Raw genomic sequence first — 20383 nt, forward strand, 5'->3', positions numbered from 1 at the left:
TTGGGGTGATCACTGAACAAAATGAAAGGGTGAGAAGGAGGGATGTATTGGGAGAAGGGAGAGGTAGAATAGGGAAAATTTTCTCATATTAAAGAGGTGCCCATATTAAAGAGGTTGAATCTCACTTTCATCAGAATTGGTTCAAAGAGGGAAGAATATCTACACACACTGCTGTGAGTGAAATTCAGCAGAAAAGTAGACTGAGGTGCTTTCTCTCTGAGCACAGTAACATTTGATTCATAGAGCATGGACCTGAGCATAAGATGGGACAATGGCTGCCTCAGTTTCTAATCAAAGACCTAAAGCAAAAGGACAGCTCCCCTTCTATAGGTTTTTGGGGAGCACGGAACAAAGAATAGAACAGGGTAGGTGACATCATGGGGTTGAGGGCATCATGACTGGTTCCATAGCTGGAGGTGTGGGGACAATATGATTGGCAGGAAGTAGGGAATGAAGGACTAGTAATAAACCCTCTGCTTTCCTCCTGTGGCTAATGTTCATTGTTCAGGTCGACCTGCAAGGTCAGATTCCTTTGGATCGTAAACCAGATATCCTTGAAGAATAGCTTGGTGGTGTAAAGATACAAGACCCGACTCCCTTGTGCCAGCCTGGATCCCCCAAGGATAGCAGAATTCCTTGAGGCAAGAATAAAACAGTGATTAGCAAGAGAACTGGATTACATTACTTAACCGTTATAGGGCGGCTGAATTCTGAACTAAGTTCAGAAACAGAAAACCATGACTTAAGCATTTATAAGATAAACTCAATTAATTGTGGGTAGGATCAATAAAAAATGATACAGAATCAATTTTTATCTTCTCAATACTCAGTTGGGTATAGAAACCTATCTTACCCAACAGGGAAATAGGAGGGGAAGGGGATAAGATATATGGTGGGGGGAATTAAAGGGAGGGCAGATCAAGGGAGGCAACTGGTTAGATGCAAAATAAATTTTTGAGGAGGGATGGGATAAAAAGAAAGAGAAGGATAAACAGAAGAAAATTGGATGGAGAGAAATACACAGTAATCATAACTCTGAATGTGAACAGGATAAGCTCACCCATAAACAGCAAAATGGATTAGAAACCATAATCCAACAATGTGTTATTTACAACACACTTGAAACAGAAAGATATATACAGAATTAAAATAAAGGACTGGAGCAGAATCTATTATGCTTCAGCTGAAGTAAAAAAGACAGGGGTAACAGTCATGATCACAGACAAAACAAAAGCAAAAATAGACCTAATTGAAAGAGATAATCAGGGAAAACTACATTTTGCTAAAAGGCACCGTAGACAATTAAGAATTATCAAAACTTTTTACAGTAAATTTCTCTGATAAAGGCCTCATTTCTCCAAGTATATAGGAAACTGAGTTAAATTTATAAAAACAAGAGCCATTTCCCAGTGCATAAATGGTCAAAAGATATAAACGGGCAGTTTTTAGAAGAAGAAATCAAAGCTATCTATAATCCTATTGAAAAATGATCTAAATCACTATTGATAAGCGAAATGCAAATTAAAACAACTCTGAGATACCACCTCACACCTATCAGAAATGACAAATACTGGTAGGTTAATAAACTGTGGGTGGAGTTATGAACTGGTCCAATTATTTTGGAAAACAATTTGGAACTGTGCCCAAAGGGCTATAAAGCTCTGCATACCCTTTGACCCAGCAATACCACCACTAGGTCTGTTCCCCAAAGTGATCAGAGAAAAAGGAAAAGGACTGATATTTACAAAAATATTTATAGCAACTCTTTTTGTGGTGGCAAGGAATTGGAAATTGACGGGATGTTCATCAGTTGGGAAATGGTTGAGTAAGTTGTGACATATGATTATCATGGAGTATTATTGTGCTATAAGAAATGGCAATGGGAGATGGTGTCATAAGAAATATGACAAGACCTATATGGACTGATGCAAAGAGAAGTGAGAAGAACCGAGAGATCATTTTGCACAGTAATAGCAATGTTTTCATGATGATCAACTGTGAGACTTGGCTACTCGGATTAATACAGTAATCCAAGACAATTCCAAAGGACCCATGATGAAAAACTGCTATTCATCTCCAGAGAGAGAACTAATGAACTCTGAGTGCAAATTGAAGTATAATATTCTCTCTCTGTCTCTCTGTCTCTCTATCTCTGTCTCTATCTCCTTTCTTTCTTGCAGTATAACTCATGTGGGAATATGTTTTGCATGATTTCATATGTATAATTAATACAGTGCTTGTCTTCTCAGTGGGTGGGGAAGGGGTGGGAGGGAAAGGGAATGTGGAACTCAAAACTTCAAAAGGAAAGAATGTTAAAAATAAACAATAAATTTGTTAAAAATTAAAAAAAGAAATTATTTATTACCTTGTATATATTTTATATTGCTTACTTGCTTGCATATTATATGTGCCCCACCCCTCTGTAAAATGTAAACTACATGAAAGCAGAGATTCTTTTGCTTTTTCTCCTGGGCATCTAACATAGTACCCTGCTCATTTGCTGAATTAAATAGAATTAGGCAAGATACTGAAGGATCCGAGGGGCAGGGATGTAGTTTTCATTTTTTCCTCTAACATTCATATTGAGCTTTAAGCTTTACAAAGTACTTTATGTATCATGCCTTATTTGATTTTCACAGCAAGCCTGGGAGGTAGGTACCATCATTATTCTCATTTTACAGCTCAGGAAACTTAGGTTGAGAGAGGTCAAATGCAGGTTCATGCAGTTAGGAGGTGTCTGGGGTAGGATTCAAACTCGTCTCCTGAATCTGTATCTAACTAGCCCACTATCCACTAGGCCAATTTGCCTCCCAATAATAGAAGATGTAGATTTCAGGAAAGAAGGAACATAGGGGAAGTAAAAATATGAATAAGAAGATCTGATTGAATAGAGGATGTCAAAGAACAGGGTTTAGTTATCTGAGCTATGCCTTAAAATATTGGAACGATAGATTCCTTTCTAGGGACTAAATGTATCTCGTGAGTAATGGGATGAATGCGTTGGCCAGACTTGTGAATGTGATCAAGGGGATTTTAACCTAAAAATGGAGGCTGCGGGAAAACGATTTCTAGATAAAACTGTAAGATTAGATATGTTGAAATATGAGGACTACATCACAATTGGTAATACATGGATATGACATTACCTGAAGAATAATACTGAAGGAGATACCCAGTAATTCATGGGAGAAAATTAATTGTAAAGAGGTTCACAAACATTAACCATGGTCCCAGTTGTGTGGGACATAGGTAATAAAATTAACTTGAAATTTTAACATAAAGAGAAAAATGCAACCTCCCTGGACTCTTTTATGAGGAGGTGAGTTGTCTGCCACTTGTCACTGTGTTTAAAAAGTGGTAGAATGGCCATCCATTAGGACAGGGCTTCTTAAACTTTTTCCACTCATGACCCTTTTGTTTTGGCATTCGCATGGCCTGAGGCCATATACAGTCAAAGTGCACATGCTTTGTGTTCAGAACCAAGGCTGCAGTGAAGTTGCACATACAACACAGGCAAGGTTTGTAACAGTAATGGTTCCGCTTCTAGGAGTCAAGATGGTGGAGTAAGAAGTAAGTCACTCTCATCCTCCTTTATTGACCTCTGAACGCCCAGAAAATATCGACCCAGGAAAAACCCTGAGCCAGCAAAAAGACAGAGCACAGCAGTCTTGTAGCCCAGGAAGCTTGGGAGTTTGACGGGAAAGGCCCCTCTTGCTCTGGGGGACTGGAAGCAGTATAGGATGGGAAGAGTTCCAGCAAGCCAGCAGCAAGCCCTGCCTCAGCATACTGGGGGAGATCCTGAGACCTAGGTTGGTGGAGCAGGCAAGTGCCAACACTAGGACCCAAGAGCCTCAATATAGGCAGGGGAACTGGGAGACACCAGCTTGGAAAACCACCACAGGTGATGGCATTCTTCAGCAGCCAAATCACCCAGTGCTTCAAAACAACTCTGGGAAGCACAACTCCAGGAGGCAAAACTCCAGGCTGACAGATATCCACCAGCAGCAAAACATCGCTGTGGAAGGCCCGGGTGAGCAGGAGCCAAGCATTCAAATGCAAGGCCCAGGTGAGCAGGAAAAGAAGCTTGGGTAAGTGCCCCCTTAGCTCCAGCAGAAGAACTCAACTTTTTTTTTTTAAGCTAGGAAATAGGCAAACACCATGCACAGAAAGCAGAAATGGAGAATGACCATAGATTCTTATTACGGGGAAAGGGAAGATCAAGGCACAAATTCAGAAGAGGATAACATTGTCAATATACTCACATCTGAAACCTCAAAGGGGAATATGAACTGGTCTCAAGTCCAAAAAGCCTTCTTAGAAGAGCTCAAAAAGGATTTTAAAAGTCAAATAAGAGAGGTAGAAGAAAAATTGGGAGAAGAAATGAGAGGTATGCAAGAGAGAGTCAATAGCTTGGAAAAGGAAGGTCAAAAATTAACTGTAGAAAACAAGTCCTTATAAAGTAGAATTGGCCAAATGGAAAAGGAGGCACAAAAACTCATTGAGGAGAAGAACTCCTTAAAAAGAAAAATGGGCCAAATGGAAAAGGAGGTACAAAATCTAATAGAAGAAGACAACTCCTTAAAAATTAGAATAGGGCAAGTGGAAGCTAATGACTCTATGAGACAGCAAGAATCAGTCAAATAGAAACAAAAGAACACAGGTGAGAGCTGCCAGAAACACCTTGGATTCATTAAGTGTTTGATTTTTGATTAATTTTTGGTCATTGCACGTTCAGAAACCTTTTAGTTTTACCAAATTTTTCACAACCCCATATGAGGTCGTGACTCAGTTTAAGAAGTGCTGCATTAGGAAACCTAGAGAAGCAGTTCACTCGTGGAATAAAATGTTGGCCTAGCTGATGGCTAGGGGGCAGCTAAGTGGCCCTGTGGATATAAATGTTGGGCCTGGAGTTAGGAAAACTCATCTTCTGAGTCCAAATATGACCTCAGACACTTACTAGCTGTGTGACCCTGAGCAAGCCACTTAACTCTGTTTGCCTCAGTTTTCTCATCTGTAAAATGAGCTGGAGAAGAAAATGGCAAACCACTCCAGTATCTTTGCCAAGAAATCCCCACATGGTGTCATGGAGACTTAGACACAACTGAAACAACTGAATAACAACCAGCTGATTTCTAAGATTCTTTTCCAACATTAATATTTTGTGATTGTCTAGAGCATGGCAAAGATTTTGTTCAGTGTTAGTCAATGAAAATAAACAATGCATTGTATCACACGTTAGTAATTTTAAGTTGGAAAATTATTTCTTTCAAGAAAAGAGAGCAAATAGTCTTTTTCTTTTCATAATCTAAAACCTGAAAAGGCTTCAGAAAGGATATTGTTAGTTCCTCTCCTTGATTCTGTGTGTGTGAGTGTGTGTGTGTGTGTGTGTGTGTGTGTGTGAGAGAGAGAGAGAGAGAGAGAGAGAGAGAGAGAGAGAGAGCAATTTGATTTACTAGGGGCCCCTTAGCTAAAGTAAGCACAGCCACCTCCAAATCATGGCACTTATATCTGATTGTATCATTACAGATACAGACCAATTCCAGAAGATCTTCTTCTTCAAGCATTTGAGGTATCTAATCACTAGAGTTTTAAAATTCAAGTCATTAGTCAACTTGAAATTGACTTCTAAAACTGAAAAGGTCATACTTTTCTCTTATTTCCCTGTAGGTGTTAGATGCAGCTAAAGAGGGATTTCTTACTAAAGAAGAGCTGATGAAGTATATGACTGAAGAAGGTAAAAATGATTTGCTACTTGTAAAAATCAATTTATATGAATATTAGTAATGCCAGTAATAATTAAGTACAACAAAAGCTTTATTTGTCATTTGGTAACAACAGTTGGTGACAGTTGATAGAAAAATTAGTATTAAGTAATTCATGTTTCTCTAAGGTGAGCTTTCTCATTGCTTCTCTTATTTGTTCTCCCAGGACCTACATAAGAAAGAAGGAACAATGATTTATGCACATCTACACGATGATTTTGCACATCATTATTTATTTAAACAGCCTGTGAGACAGAGAACCGTGGTTTTTCTCAAAATATTAGGAACAATAAATGCCAGCAAATAACTGTTAGAGGAGAATAGAAGTATCTAATTTCCATAGTCTGACAGTTGATAAAATAACAGATAAGTTTTTTATGTATTTACACTTACTTAAACATCTCTCTTTTTGTAGAAAATAGACAAAGATAAAAAAAATACCCGTGGCTCATAATTGCTTTGGGCAAGAAGTCGGTTAGGGACTGGACCTGTGATGTCACTGAATTGTGATGTCATTGATAGAGAGAACTCTCCTACCAATGCAAGTTGGTACCTTCTCTGCAAACTATAGTTTTAGATCAGGCCTGTACAACCTGCATTGTGCAGGCCTGTTTTAGATAGTTGTTTAGAACACTGAGAGAGTTAAGAAATTTGTCCAGTGTCATAGAAGTAGATGTCAGAAGTGAGACTTGAACTCAGGTCAATTTTCTGTCCACTGTGTTATGATGCGCCTTTTGAGCAAGAAGATACTTCCCTCCCTTCCTCTCCCCTCCTTCTCTCTGTCTCTATCTGTCTCTCTGTATCTCTATATGGATACGGATACATCTCTCTCTCTCTCTAATCTACATGGTTATATTGAAATGGATATTCTCACATAGAGACAGAGACATACACACATACTCATATCCATAGCTATTTCTCTCTCCAGGTTGTCACAAAAGTCATCATTCAGTTGTGTGTGTGTGTGTGGGTGTGTGTGTGTGTTGGAAAGAGAGAGAGAGAGAAAGAGAGAGAGAGAACTCATTTACCTGGTTAATTATATCTCCCAAGGCTAATATTAAAATTAGTTTGTACTTCCCAAGTTTAAGTAGCCTGATAGACATTGTCCTGAGATAACTGTCAACCTAGTCATCTTCCATACAAAGTAAAAGCTTGGTCTCCATGCTTGGCTTAAAGGCATGTACTTGGAAAGATGTAAATTTAGCTTGTTGTCAGGTAGAAAGTCACTAAAAATTAAGAGTTTCCAAAAGTTGAATGGGATGCCTTATGATGTAATGGGTTCCCCCTCACTTGAGCTCTTTAAGCAAAGGTTAGATGACAACTTGTCAGGTACAACCATATAATTATTTGACTACTATTTTAAGTTCCTTAGGACTCAGGTCACATCCACTAAGATTCACATGGCAGTAGGTCTATTCTTTCACAGTCGGAAATAAGGCAGTTGTAGGAGCTCTGATATGAGTAACATATTTTTGTATATCTTTGTCTATTTTCTACAAAAATAGATAAGTTTAAATAAATGCAAATACATAAAGGAGGACATTGACCTCCATCTAGGTTTTAAGAGTCCTGATGTGGCTTAAATTGTCTCTGAATTCTTGGGAAAGAAAAAACGTTGTTAAGACAAACCTATCGAAACCCCTTTGAGTCATTCTAGAACTGAGAATGCAAGTCAAATCTGGAAGACACTGTTTGTATTGGAAGTGACTTCAACTGAGGGTAAATGAACTCAGGCCCATTTCACCAAATCCACTAGTGCTCAGGGGTACTCTGGACACATCCCTGTATTCTTGTCTCTGGTATTAGTATTGAATACCACTTTAATTAGTTCATGGTCTTGCCAGAATTCTTCCCAGGGCCACTTTCCATCTTGGTGAAACCAACTTCCAGATGGCTCACATCTATTATCTGAAGCCAACTAAAACCTACAGATTCTCCATTCAGCTTTTTTAGTTTAATTGTGCAACAGTCCACTGAGCCAAGCTGAGACAATGAGAGTCATTTTGAAATGGTTGTCATGTGGCATCTCTCACTGGTATTAGCTCATATGTCTAAGATGGCAGACTCTTATTAAGGCACATTCAGAGACAGAATGTTCACATCCAAAAGTCTCAAATATGGCCCCATCAACAAGATTTGCATAGAAGCCATGTGGTCTTCTATTCGTAGTCTTCTGAAACCTTACTTCTTAGATTCCATTTCCAGATGGGAGTTGCAATTTGATCTTTTGGCATTTTAGCAGCCTTGTTTAATGTAAGCTTATCTGGGAGTGATATCTTGATATCTTGCTTGTTGTTTCAGGTGAAATTATAAGCTCTGCAATTTCCTTAGACTATATTAGCTGATAAAGAAGACAGATCTGAATTCTAATAAGGAGAAAAGGGCAGAATAGAACCAGGCATAGAGGCATAGGTGACACACCAGGGAACACTTTATGCCACAGTGCCCTGTTGAAAAACTCTGACACATGAGAACAAATGAAGTAGAATTATCTGGGATCCTATAGGCAGTTAAGCTTGGCATTGGCAGACAGAGGAATGAAGAAAACCAAAGAATTGGAGATTAGATCATATATCTCTCACTCTATGATTCTATGAACTAAAATTGTTTTTTTTCCTTTCCTATTTTTTCCCAGGCGAGCCTTTTACACAGGAGGAAATGGAAGAAATGTTGTCTGCTGCACTTGATCCAGAAACAAACACAATTCAGTACAGAGACTATTTAGCAATGATGGTGATAGATGAAAATTAAAAGGTTTCATACATTTGATTATTTTCAGATTTTTAACTTATATTTCCTATTTCTGATTAATGGATATTAGTTTAGAAAAAAACTGGAAAAATGTTATATTTATAACTTAAAGCATTTATAGATATATGCAATTCTAAGAAATTTTTTAAGAAACACAAATGTCCTATGGACTTTTGCTATAAAATTTTAGTATTTTACCTGAGAAGGATTTGTTTCTTCTCTATGAAAGTATAGACCACCATTAAAATATTGTTGAATTAATTATGCGAAGACAATGGAGAATCACTGACTTGGCACAAGCCAAGCTATTCTGCCAGCTCTATGAGTGGCACAGAAGCCTATGATCTCCGATCAGTTAGTATGGGATGACAATTCCCAAAGAGATCATGGTGGGTGGGGGAAGTTGCAGTTCTCCCAGTGAGGTACAAACACCAAAGAGGGCTTACTTACCATGTTTCCTTTTTCATAAAGAAAAATTTCCATTTCTGACACACATCAGTAATGTTTCAATGTTTTCTTGTTTTCAGGTCATTTTAGGGCCATGATTGGCTAGATAAGATGGTAGAAGTAGGATCAGAACGGTCATCTTTCTTATTTCCTCGTAAGATTTGGAATATTACCTGTGAGATCTCGTGTGCTACCATTAAAAAACAAAACAAAACCAAAACTCTTTCATCTGCACTGGGATGATTATTATTATGATTTTGGACATAGGGAAAAAAGCTTCCTAGATCTTCCTTATGCCTCAATTTAGGGGTGTGATGCAAAATAGTGAAATTGCATAGCAACAGATTGCACTCCCAAGAGAGAATCCCCAAAGGTACTCCGTTATCTTTAACTAACTTTGGCCACTGCCAAGTGGAATGCCCTTGAATCATTTTCTTTTGAAGAGGTCATTTGTTTTAAGGAATCATAGCTTTCCCTTGAGAGGCTGTATATGAAAACTAGCCTAGATTCTAGGATAGCTGAAATGTCGAGGTCTTAACATTGGAAAGAAAAGGCTTCACCTTACCATAACTTACTTATACATATATACATGCATAGATAAGTTCTTTAGAAAGCATTATCAGTTTTTTTTTTACATTCATAGAGGAATCATGGCAGTTGTAATTACAAAAATCCCAAATTGTAAATCCATCCTTATATGCATTATAAAAAAGGGGGATAGGGGCTAAAAACTAGATATTATGAGATTCATTGTGGCAATCATAGGGTTTTTTGGGGGCGCTAATACCACCCCACAAAGATCCTTTGTAGAGACAGTGAGGTGGTGCAGTGGATAGAGCACTGAGCCTGAAGTCAGGAAGACCTGAGTTCAAATCTGGTCTCAGACACTTAACAACTACATGACTCTGGGCAAGTCATTTAACTGCTTTCTGCCTCAGTTTCCTCTTCTGTAAAATGAGGATAATAATAATACCTACCTCACAAGGTTATTGTGAGGACCAAATGAGATAATATATGTGTAAAGCACTTAGCTTGTTTCCTTCCTACCTTTAAGGGATTGCATTTCCCTAGAAACACTCTGTGGAGCTGCTTCACAGGCAATCCTTTCCCATCAGACCTGAACATTTCAAATAACTCATGGTAATAGTAGAGATCAAAGTCCAGGTCTTTTTCTAGAACATAACTTCAGTCCCTTGTTACTCTTCCTGAAGGGGACCACTTGGTCAGTCTTTGTCTCTTTTCAAGATACATGTTTCAGGAAATTCCCATTTTGTTTTTAAGAAGACTGGATTCCAGGAATCTTCAACTTAGGGGTTTCTCTCAGGACAACCCTTAGGGCTTACACTATGCAGGAAATTTTCCTTCCCTGGCTAGAAAGCTAGGTTCCAGGTTCATGCTACTTAGGAAATCCCCGTTCTAGGGCTACAAGACCAGATTAAAAGACTCTTCAATTTGGGGTTAACTATGACCCAAGACTAGCATTGAATGGAAACTCTCCGCAGGCCACATGGGGCAAGCACATACAGCTTGCCTGTTGCTTCTGTTGAAATGTAGTCATCAGAAGCTCCTGGGCAGGGGTAGAGGGTCACCCCCTCAACATACCCTTGCTGGGATCTTGGAAAGAAAGATAGAAGGAAATGGGTGAAAAAGAATGCTATTATGTGAAGATGATTCCTTTTTTACACTAGCAAAAAAGGGTGGTTCTTCTGACAAGCCTGTCCTCCATAGTCTAAACCAAACACATCATATCACCCATATCAGTGAAGCCCATCCTCCAGGAGGTACAAAGGTGTGGCTCCAAACCACCAGTTCATCTTGGAGACAGCCCCTATCACTGAACCGAAATAGGGAGATGTATTTTTTCCTCTCAGTTGAATAACAATGGGCATGTCCATTGTCTATAAGAAAAATAGTTTCAAAATTCTTGAACAAAGATTCGATACTCTAAAAGCCCAAGTTCATTCAAGTATTTGAATCAAGTATTTATTAACCTCCTCGTTGTGTCCCAAGCACTGAGCTAAGGTGCTGGGGATACAAGTACCAAGAAGGAAACAATCACTGCTCACAAGGAACTCACATCCCAACAAATACATATAAAAGATATGCAGCATAAATGCTAAGTGAATAAGTAAATATATGCATATGTTTGTATCACACACAAAGTAGTTAAATGCAAGGTAGTTTGGGAGGAAGGGCACTAGCAGCTAGAGGGATCAGGAAAGACTTCATGCAGAAGAAGGCATCCCAACTGCATCTTAAAGGATGGGAAGTTGACTGGGGAACTTGGATGCTCAGCCCTGTCCACTGGATGTCTGTTGGGGCAAATCTCCCTTCCTGGTAAGTTCATCAGATTGATCGAGGACCATCCTGGATCAACTCCATTCCCTCTTCTACCTCTACTATGTATTAGGTACTAGAAATAGAAAGACTCAAAGAAAAGCCTCTGTCTTCTAGGAGTTTAATTCTGCTAGTTGAATTCCAACATACACATAAATGAACTCAATACAAAGAAATCTGAGGGAAAGAATCAGGGAATGTTTCAAGGAGGAGGCTATACCTGAGCTGAACCAAGATTCTGAGATAGAGAGAACATTATAGCTATGAGGACTGGCCTGAGGGAGCATATTGGAGCAGGAGAGAGACTGTCAGGTTCAGACAGTCCAGTTCAGGGGTGGGGAATCTGCTACCTCGAGGCCACAAGTGGCCCTCTAGGTCCTCAAGTGAAGCCTTTTGACTGAATCCAAACTCTAGGTCCTGAATCCAAGTTTGGATTCAGTCAAAGGGCCGCACTAGAGGATCTAGAGGGCCACATGTGGCTTGGAAGCCTCAGGTTCCCCACCCTGGTCCAGCTTATCTGGAATTGGGAGTTTGTGAGGGGAATTAGTGTGAAGTAAGCTAGGAAAGGTGGGTTGGAGCCAGATTGTAGAGGGCTTTAAATGGCAGGCTGAGAAGTTTATATTTGTCTTTGATCAAGGAAGCAATGTGGTCATCAAAATGGAGGCTCCCAGAGTTGGAAGGGGCGTTAGGCCTTCCAGTCAGACTTGTACTTGAATAACAATCCCCTCTATAATGTACTTGAAAATAAGCAGTCAAATCTTTGCTTGAAGATGTTTGGTGAGAGGGAAGTTATTTCTTTCTTTCTTTCTTTTTTTTAGGCAATTGGGGTTAAGTGACTTGTCCAGGGTCACACAGCTAGTAGGTGTCAAGCGTTTGGTCTGAGGCCAGATTTGAATTCAGGTCCTCCTGACTTCAGGGCCGGTGCTCTATCCACTGCACCACCTAGCTGCCCCTAAGAGGGAAGTTATTTCTGAAGGCAGCCTCTTCCACTTTGGGGTGGCTCTCATTGTTGGGAGGTTTTCCCTTACATCTGGGCCCAATCTGGTTCTCTGAAGCTTGCACTCAAGCTACCTTGTGGGACCCAGAAGAACAAATCCCAGGGGCAGCTCGGAGTATTTGAAAGAGCACTGGTTTTGTATTCAAAGAACGTGGGTTCAGATCTCACCATGCCACTTACTATCTATCTGGCTTTAAGCAAATTACAATTTTTTTGGGTTTCAGTGTCCTTATCTGTAAAATGAGCTGATTGTACCTAGTGATCTCTAAGACCCCCTTGCTCCTCTAAATAAATGATCTTATGAAGTCAGTCATTATTAAGCACCTACTATGTGCCAGGCACTGTACTAAACACTAGGGAAATGAATGCAAAAAAGAGTCCCTGCTCTGAAGGAGCTCATAGTCTAATGCCCCCTTCCACATGGTTTGCCATTTAGATACCTGGACACAATTACCATGTTCTCCCTAAACATGTTCTTTCAACCTTCTCATCTTCAGTCTAAACATCTCTAGTTCTTTTGACCCATTCTCATATGGCTTGACTTTGAGGCATTTAATCATTTTGCTTATCTTTCTCTGGACTCTCTCCTGCTTCTTAATGTCCCAATTAAATTCCAGCATCCAAAACTGAACATAGTGTTCTAAATGCAGCCTGACTGAGGACCGTGAAGAGTAGGATGACAATTGCCTCATTCCTAGACACTATTGTGGTGTGGTGGATAGAGTGCTGGCCCAGGAGTCGAGAAGCCCCAAGTTCAAATCCAACCTCAGACACTTACTGGTTGTGTGACCCTGGGCAAGTCACTGAATCTCTGCCTGACTCAACTATAAAATGGAGATCATAACAGACATCTACCTCCCAGGGTGGTTGTGAGGATCAAATGAGGTGCAACTGCCTCTTTGACATTCTCTGATTCCCTAATCTTGGCCAGTTGTTAGGGCTTTCTCCTCCAATTTCTTTGTATTAAGCTCATTTATGTGTGTATTGTATCTCAACTGTTGTGAAGATCAATATTTATAAAGCTCTTGGTAGAGAGCCTACCACATTGTTGTTGTTGTTGTTCGGTTGGGTCTGTCTCTTCATCATTGCATTTGGGGTTTTCTTGGCAAAGACACTGCAGTGGTTTGCCATTTCCTTCTCCAGCTTGTTTTGCAGATGAGGAAACTGAGGCAAACAGGGTTAAGTGGCTTGCCCAAGGTCGTGCAACTAGTGAATGTCTAAGGCCAGATTAGAACTCAAGGAAGATAGTCTTTCTGACTCCAAGCCCAGTACTCTTAACTGCTTAGCCACTTAGCTGCCTAGAGCATAGTAGATGCTTAATAAAAGCTTGCCTTTTCCTCCCTCCCCCCATATTGTAGCCTAAGAGTATATTAGTTCTTTTGGCTATCATATTACATTTTTTTTGTTTTGTTTTTTGTTTTGGCTAGGCAATGGGGTTAAGTGACTTGCCTAGGGTCACACAGCTAGTAAGTGTCAAATGTCTGAGGTCAGATTTGAACTCAGGTCCTCCTGACTCCAGGGCCAGTGCTCTATCCATTATGCCACCTAGCTGCCCCACAATATTACATTGTTGACTCATATTGAGCTTTCTCAGTCCGTAAAAACGCCCCAAGTTTTTGTTCAGATGAACAAAGTCAAGCCTCCCATATCATGTACTTATGAAGCTGATTTTGTTTAAACCCAAGTATAATGCTTTGCTTTTGTTCAATTTCATCTTACTTGATTCTACTCCAAACCCTAGACTGTCAAGATCTTTTGGGATAGTGACTTTTGACATTTTAGCTTGAATATTTTGGCTTTTAATGCATTAGTGATTCTTCCTAGCTTTGTGTCATTTGCAGATTAGCTAAGCATGACATCTCTGCTTTTTTTCTGAGACATTGATGAAAATATAAAATGGCATAGGGCCAAGCCTGATCCTTGGGACACTCCCCTACGCACCTCTTTTCAAGTTGACATTGAGCCATTAATGACTCCTTTTTGCGTCTGGCCAATCAATTAGCTCTGAATCCAAATAACTGAATTGTTGCCTAACCCACATCTCTCCATCTTTTTTTTTTTTTAAATTTTAAAGGATAGCTAGCATAAAAGACTTTGTCAGATGCTTTGCTGAAATGTGGGTAAATGATATTTATAGCATTCTCCTGATCCACCAATTCAATAATATTGTCAATAGAAGGAAAATAAGCTCACACCTATGCCTTAGGAAGATTATTTTGGCAGCTCTGTGAAGGATGGATCCAAGAGGGGAAATAGTCACAACAGGGAGAGTAATTAGTAGTCTGTGATAATAATCCAGACAAGACTGATTAGTAGTTGAATTAGGGTGTTGGCTGTACCAGTGGAGAGAAGGGATTGTATGTTGGTGATGTTGTGGAATCTGCAACAATACTAGGCAACTGATCTTATATTAAGGGGGAGAAAAAAGGATGATGCTCTAAAGTTGCAAACCTGGGTGCCTAGGAGGATGGCATTTCCATCAGTGAAAATAGGGAAATTTGGAGGAAGGGTGTGGTTTGGTTTGGATTTGTTTTTTTTTGCAGGGTGGGGGGTAAAGATAAGCAGTTGTGTTTTGGACATGTTAAATTTAAGATGCCTATGCAATACTTAGAATATGTTCACCATGTAGTTGATGTGGGGCTGGAATTTAGGAGAGAGATTAAGGCTAAATATATATATTTGGGAATAATCTGGTTATAGAGGAGTTGGTCTTTGAAAGTCCAGGACCTAATCACAGAAAAGGGACTAAAGAGGGGTTTCACGGAAAAAATTTAAGCCATGTAAGGCAGTCCTTTTATGAGGTATGAATGAATGATGATTGAGCTTGCCCCCGGGTGATCTTTAAAAAACACAGTTTAGTCAGTTAGAAGCCATGGAGGCAGGAACCAGAAGCAGGGAACATCATAGTTCCACTCTCCCCCTCTATCATCTGCCATGTCTAAGGGTGGAGCTACTCACCTATAAAGAGACACCCCATCCAGGTCTTGGAGTGTCATTTCAGTAGTGTTTAAGGTATAGTTGGGGAAACAGAGACATACACTCCAAATGTACTCCTGACAGTCGTGGATAAGGAGAAACAATCACTCGAGGCCAGAAACATCTTCAAGGAGGACTTCTGGCAGCAGAAAAGAGAGCTGGTATGAACTAAAGAGAGAGGTAGTTCTGTCCATTAACGGTCTTATGGAACAGATGTGAGGAGCTTGGCTGAGCTCCTATGAAGCAAAAATACTTCATCTGGGAGATTTATGAGGATTCCATGTAAGAGAAAGGACTTCCTTGCACAGAGATGTGAGTGTTCAGCACGTGTATTCCTTACTATTACTGTACTCTGTGCCTACTCTTCCCACAAATGCTCACTGTTCCATGTTATCTGGAGAGACCAAGGAGTGGTCAGATAGCTGAGAAGAGAATGAGGAGAGAGAGCAGTGTCTTTGAAGCCAAGAAAGGAAAGAGTATGTATTATGAGTGGTTGCTTCACAATGTCAGAACCTACATAGAAGTTGAGGAGGAGGATATCTTCATATTTGAAAGTTATTCTACTGATAATTATTTGCTTTTTTGTACTTATAAAGCCCATCTGTAGGCTTATGTCTACAGTGGCTATTTGCAGAACCTGATACTGTTTGTGACTCTGCTCCCTTAGACCCTTAGTCCCAAATTTCTCTAATTACTGAATACCTGTCACCATTTCACAGCAATGCTACATCCTTTGAATTTTTACTTCATTGACTTCATCCAAACACTTCATTCTGTCTTTCTTTTCTCCCCTTCAGATCATCCACTAGTATTCCTTCAGGGCAGCTAGCTAGGTGTGTCATTGGATAGAATGTGGAAGATCTGAGCTCAAATTCAGCCTCAGAACACTTACTAGCTCTCCAATCCTGGGCAAGTCACTTAACCTTTGTTTGCCTCAGTTTCCTCATCTGCAAAATGGGGATCATAATAGCACCTACCTCCCAGGGTTGTTGTGAAGGTCAAATGAGATAAGGTTATAAAGCATTCAGCACAGTGTCTGGCACACAGTGAGTATGCTATATATAAATAAATAAATGTGTTTTATTTAACGCATATATGTATACATATTTGTACTAGAGAAAGAAATGGCAACCCACTCTAGTACCTTTGCCAAAGAAACGCCATGGACAGTACATTGGCATGCTGTCCTCTGTGGGGTCATGAAGAGTCTGACACAACCAAATGACCAAACAACAACAACAATGACAACAATGTATATTTGCATATACATATACATCTTGCTGCTACCTCGTCCAGTTGTTGGAGGAACTCATTCTATTCTAATTAATTGGATGACTCTGAGAATGACTAAAAATGATGATAAAATATTTACATACATAGAAGGAGCAATAAACAATAAGCACAGAAACGTATATGTGTGTATATATGTGTATGTACACACACGTGTATGTGTAATACATGTATATATACACAAATATACATATGCATATGTGTGTATGTATGTGTGTATATAATGTGTGTATATGTATATGTGTATATATATGCATGTGTGCGCGCACACACACACACACACACACACACATATCTATATATATATATATATATATATATATATGCATTTGTCTCTCTGCTGATCTCCCTATTTGTGCCATAGGACACAGCTATGCAAGGGTAAAATCCCAGTGGAAGAGATAATGAGCTGCTGGTTTAGCCATGCATGGCTCTGATCACCACCCAGAGATTAATTTGTAGTGAGCCACATGCCTTCAAGCCAAGGTGGAGAGTCATAAGACAGGGGGTGTGGTGGCCCTCAGAGCACTAACAGACAGGCTACCATGGTCTCTAAGCATCACTGAAGGAAGATGGGTAGCAGGCATGAAATATACTTTAAGGTAGAAGTACACCCTAGGGCATATCACTCAGCAAAGTGCTAATGTGTATATTAATGCATAAACTCAGGTATAGACTTGTTTGGAATACACAGACAAAAACCAAAATGATTTCCTATAAGCCCATAACCCTGGTATGTGCCAAAGAACTTAGGTCTGGTGAATTAACCCCAAGCTTTTGGCAACCATGAGGTCACATACCAATATAAAAGTGAACCACCCAATACCTTCTCATAACCTCTCCAGGGACAGCATCAGATATTCTCAGAAAGAACTGTAGCAGAAACACTCCTGGGATGATTGGATACCCACAAGTCCTAGCTTCTAGATTATCTTTGAAGGTCCCCACCCAAGTGACACCACCAAACCTCATCTGAAAGGAAATACTGGCTCTTGAGGTTAGTTATGGAATAAGTGTAATAGATTAAATTTATTTAATGTTTTGAGTTCCAGATTCTATCCCTCTCTTTCTTTCTTCCTCCCCTAGATGGTAAGCAATCAGATATAAGTTATACATGTACAATTATGTAAAATATTTCCATATTGGTTATTTTGTACAAGAAGCCTCAAAAGAAAAAAGAAAGAAAGAAAAGTGAAAAATAGCATGCTTCAGTCTGTATTCAGTCAATATCAGTTCTTTCTCTGGAAGTAGATAGCATGCTTCATTATCTTTGGGATTGTCTTGGATCATTGTATTGCTGAGAATAGCTCAGTCATTCACAGTTAATTATCAAACAATATTGCTATTACTGTATACAGTGTTCTCCTGGTTCTCTTTCACTATGCATTAGTTCATGTAAGTCTTTCCCAGTTTTTCTGAAATAATTCTTGTCATTTTTTGAAATCATGCTTGTTATTTCTTATAGCACAATAATGTTCTGTTATAATCATATATCACAGCTTGTTTAGCTTTCCCCAATTGATGGGCGTCCCTTTGATTTCTACTTCTTAGCCACCACAAAAAGAGCTGCTATAAATATTTTTGTACCAATACATCCTTTTCCCGTTTTGTGGATGTCTTTGGGATACAGACCTAGCAGTAGTATTTCTGTATCAAAGGGTATGCACAGTTTTATAGCCCTTTGGGCATAGTTCCAAATTGCTCTCCAGAATGTTTGGATCAGTTCACAACTCCACCAATAGTGCATTAGTGTCCCAGTTTTCCCACATGACCTCAAACATCCAACATTTTCCTCTTTTGTCATATTAGCCACTCTGGTAGGTGTGAGGTGATACCTCAGAGTTGTTTTAATTTGCATTTCTCTGACCAGTAGTGATTTAGAGCATTTTTTTTATATGATTAGAGATAGCTTTGTTTTCTTTGTCTGAAAACTACCTGTTTATATCCTTTGACCATTTATCAATTGGAGAATGACTTGAATTTTTATCACTTTTGCTCAGTTCTCTATGTATTTGAGAAATAAGGCCTTTATTAGAGATACTTGTTGTAAATACTCCCTACCACCCAGTTTTCTGCTTTCCTTATAATTTTGTTTGCATTGGTTTTGTTTGTGTTAAACCTTTTTAACTTTATATAATCAAAATTATTTATTTTACATTTTGTAATGCTCTCTATATCTTTTTTTGTCCTTATCCATAAATCTAACAGATAAACTATTCCATGCTCTCTTAATTTGCGTATAGTATCACACTTTATGTGTAACTCATGTACTCGTTTTGACCTTATCTTAGTATATGGTATGAGATGTTGGTCTATACCTAGTTTCTTCTATACTGTTTTCTAGTTTTCCCAGCAGTTTTTGTCAAATAATGAGTTTTTGTTCCAAAAGCTTGAATCTTTGGGTTTATCATATAATATGGTCATTTACTATAATGTAATTTGTATCTAATCTATTCCACTGATCCACCACTCTAATCTTAGCCAGTACCAGATTGTTTTGATACCTACTGCTTTATAATACTTTGAGATCGAGTATGGCTAGATCACCTTCTTTTGCATTTTTTTTTCATTGATTCCCTTGATAACCTTGAGCTTTTTTTCTCCTAGATGAATTTTGTTATTATTTTTTCTAGCTCTAAAAAATAACTTTTGATGGCACTGAATAAATAGATTATTTTAGGTAGAATTGCCAATTTTATTATATTGGCTTGACCTACCCATGAGCAATTAATATTTTTCCAGTTGTTTAGATCTGACTTTATTTGTGTCAAGTATTTTATAGTTGTGTTCATATAGTTCCTGTTCATATAGTTTGTCTTGGCAGGTAAACTCCCAAGTATTTTATATTGTTAAAGTTATTTTAAATGGAATTTCTTTTTCTATCTCTTACTGTTGGATTTTGGTGGTAATATATAGGAATGCTGATGACTTATGCGGGCTTATTTTGTATCCCACAACTTTGCTAAAATCATTAATAATTTCAAATAGTTTTTTAGTTGATTATATAGGATTTTCTAAGTATAACATCATATCATCTGCAAAGCATGATAGTTCTGTTTCCTCATTGCCTATTCTAATTCCTTTAATTTCTTTTTCTTCTCTTATTGTGATAGCTAATATTTCTAGTACAATATTAAAGAATAGGGGCTTCATCTCTGATTGTATTGGGAATGCTTCTAGCTTCTCCACATTAAAGAGAGCTTACTAATGGTTTTAGATAAATGTAACTTATCATTTTAAGGTAAGCTCAATTTATTCCTATGTTCTTTAGTGTTTTTAATAGGAATGGGTGCTGTATTTTGTCGAAGGCTTTTTCTTCATCTATTGACATAATCGTATGATTTCTCTTGGTTTTGTTATGTTTTGTTATGGTCAGTTATGCTGATAGTTTTCCTAATGTTGAACCAGTCCTGCATTCCTGGTATAAATCCCATCTGGTCATAGTATATGATGCTTGTGATATGTTACTGTAATCTCTTTGCTAGTTTTTTATTTAACATTTTTGCATCAATATTTGTTAGGGAAATTGATGTATAATTTTCTTTCTCTGTTTTGGCTTTTCCTGTTTTGGTTATCAGCACCATATTTGTGTAGTAAAAGGAATTTGGTATGACTCCTGATTTGCCTATTTTCTCAAATAGTTTATATAGTATTAGGATTAACTGTTCTTTAAATGTTTGGTAGAATTCACTTGTGAATCCATATGATCCTTAATACTATTAATTTGGTTCTCTTCTTTCCTTTTTTAAATAAAATCAATCAGTGATTTATCTATTTTATTGGTTTCTTCATAAAACCAGCTTCTAGTTTTATTAGTTCAATG

At 38.5% G+C, this 20383-nt stretch overlaps 1 protein-coding gene across 2 annotated transcripts in view; it reads left to right on the forward strand.

Moving 5' to 3' along the window:
- Positions 1-9169, forward strand: part of LOC114049965 (dynein regulatory complex protein 8-like) — a 117476-nt gene extending 108307 nt beyond the window's left edge. For both annotated transcript variants that reach the window (XM_027871453.1, XM_027871452.1), the window contains exons 5-8: positions 5527-5569; positions 5668-5734; positions 8398-8516; positions 9041-9169. In XM_027871453.1, coding sequence (XP_027727254.1) covers positions 5527-5569; positions 5668-5734; positions 8398-8513 — 226 coding nt within the window. In that variant the 3' untranslated portion in view covers positions 8514-8516; positions 9041-9169. The remainder of the gene's footprint in view (positions 1-5526; positions 5570-5667; positions 5735-8397; positions 8517-9040) is intronic.
- Positions 9170-20383: the final 11214 nt, after the last annotated feature.

This window comes from Vombatus ursinus, unplaced genomic scaffold (genome assembly GCF_900497805.2).
Source record: "Vombatus ursinus unplaced genomic scaffold, bare-nosed wombat genome assembly UNPS02014798.1, whole genome shotgun sequence".
In the NCBI taxonomy this organism is placed as follows: Eukaryota; Metazoa; Chordata; class Mammalia; order Diprotodontia; family Vombatidae; genus Vombatus; species Vombatus ursinus.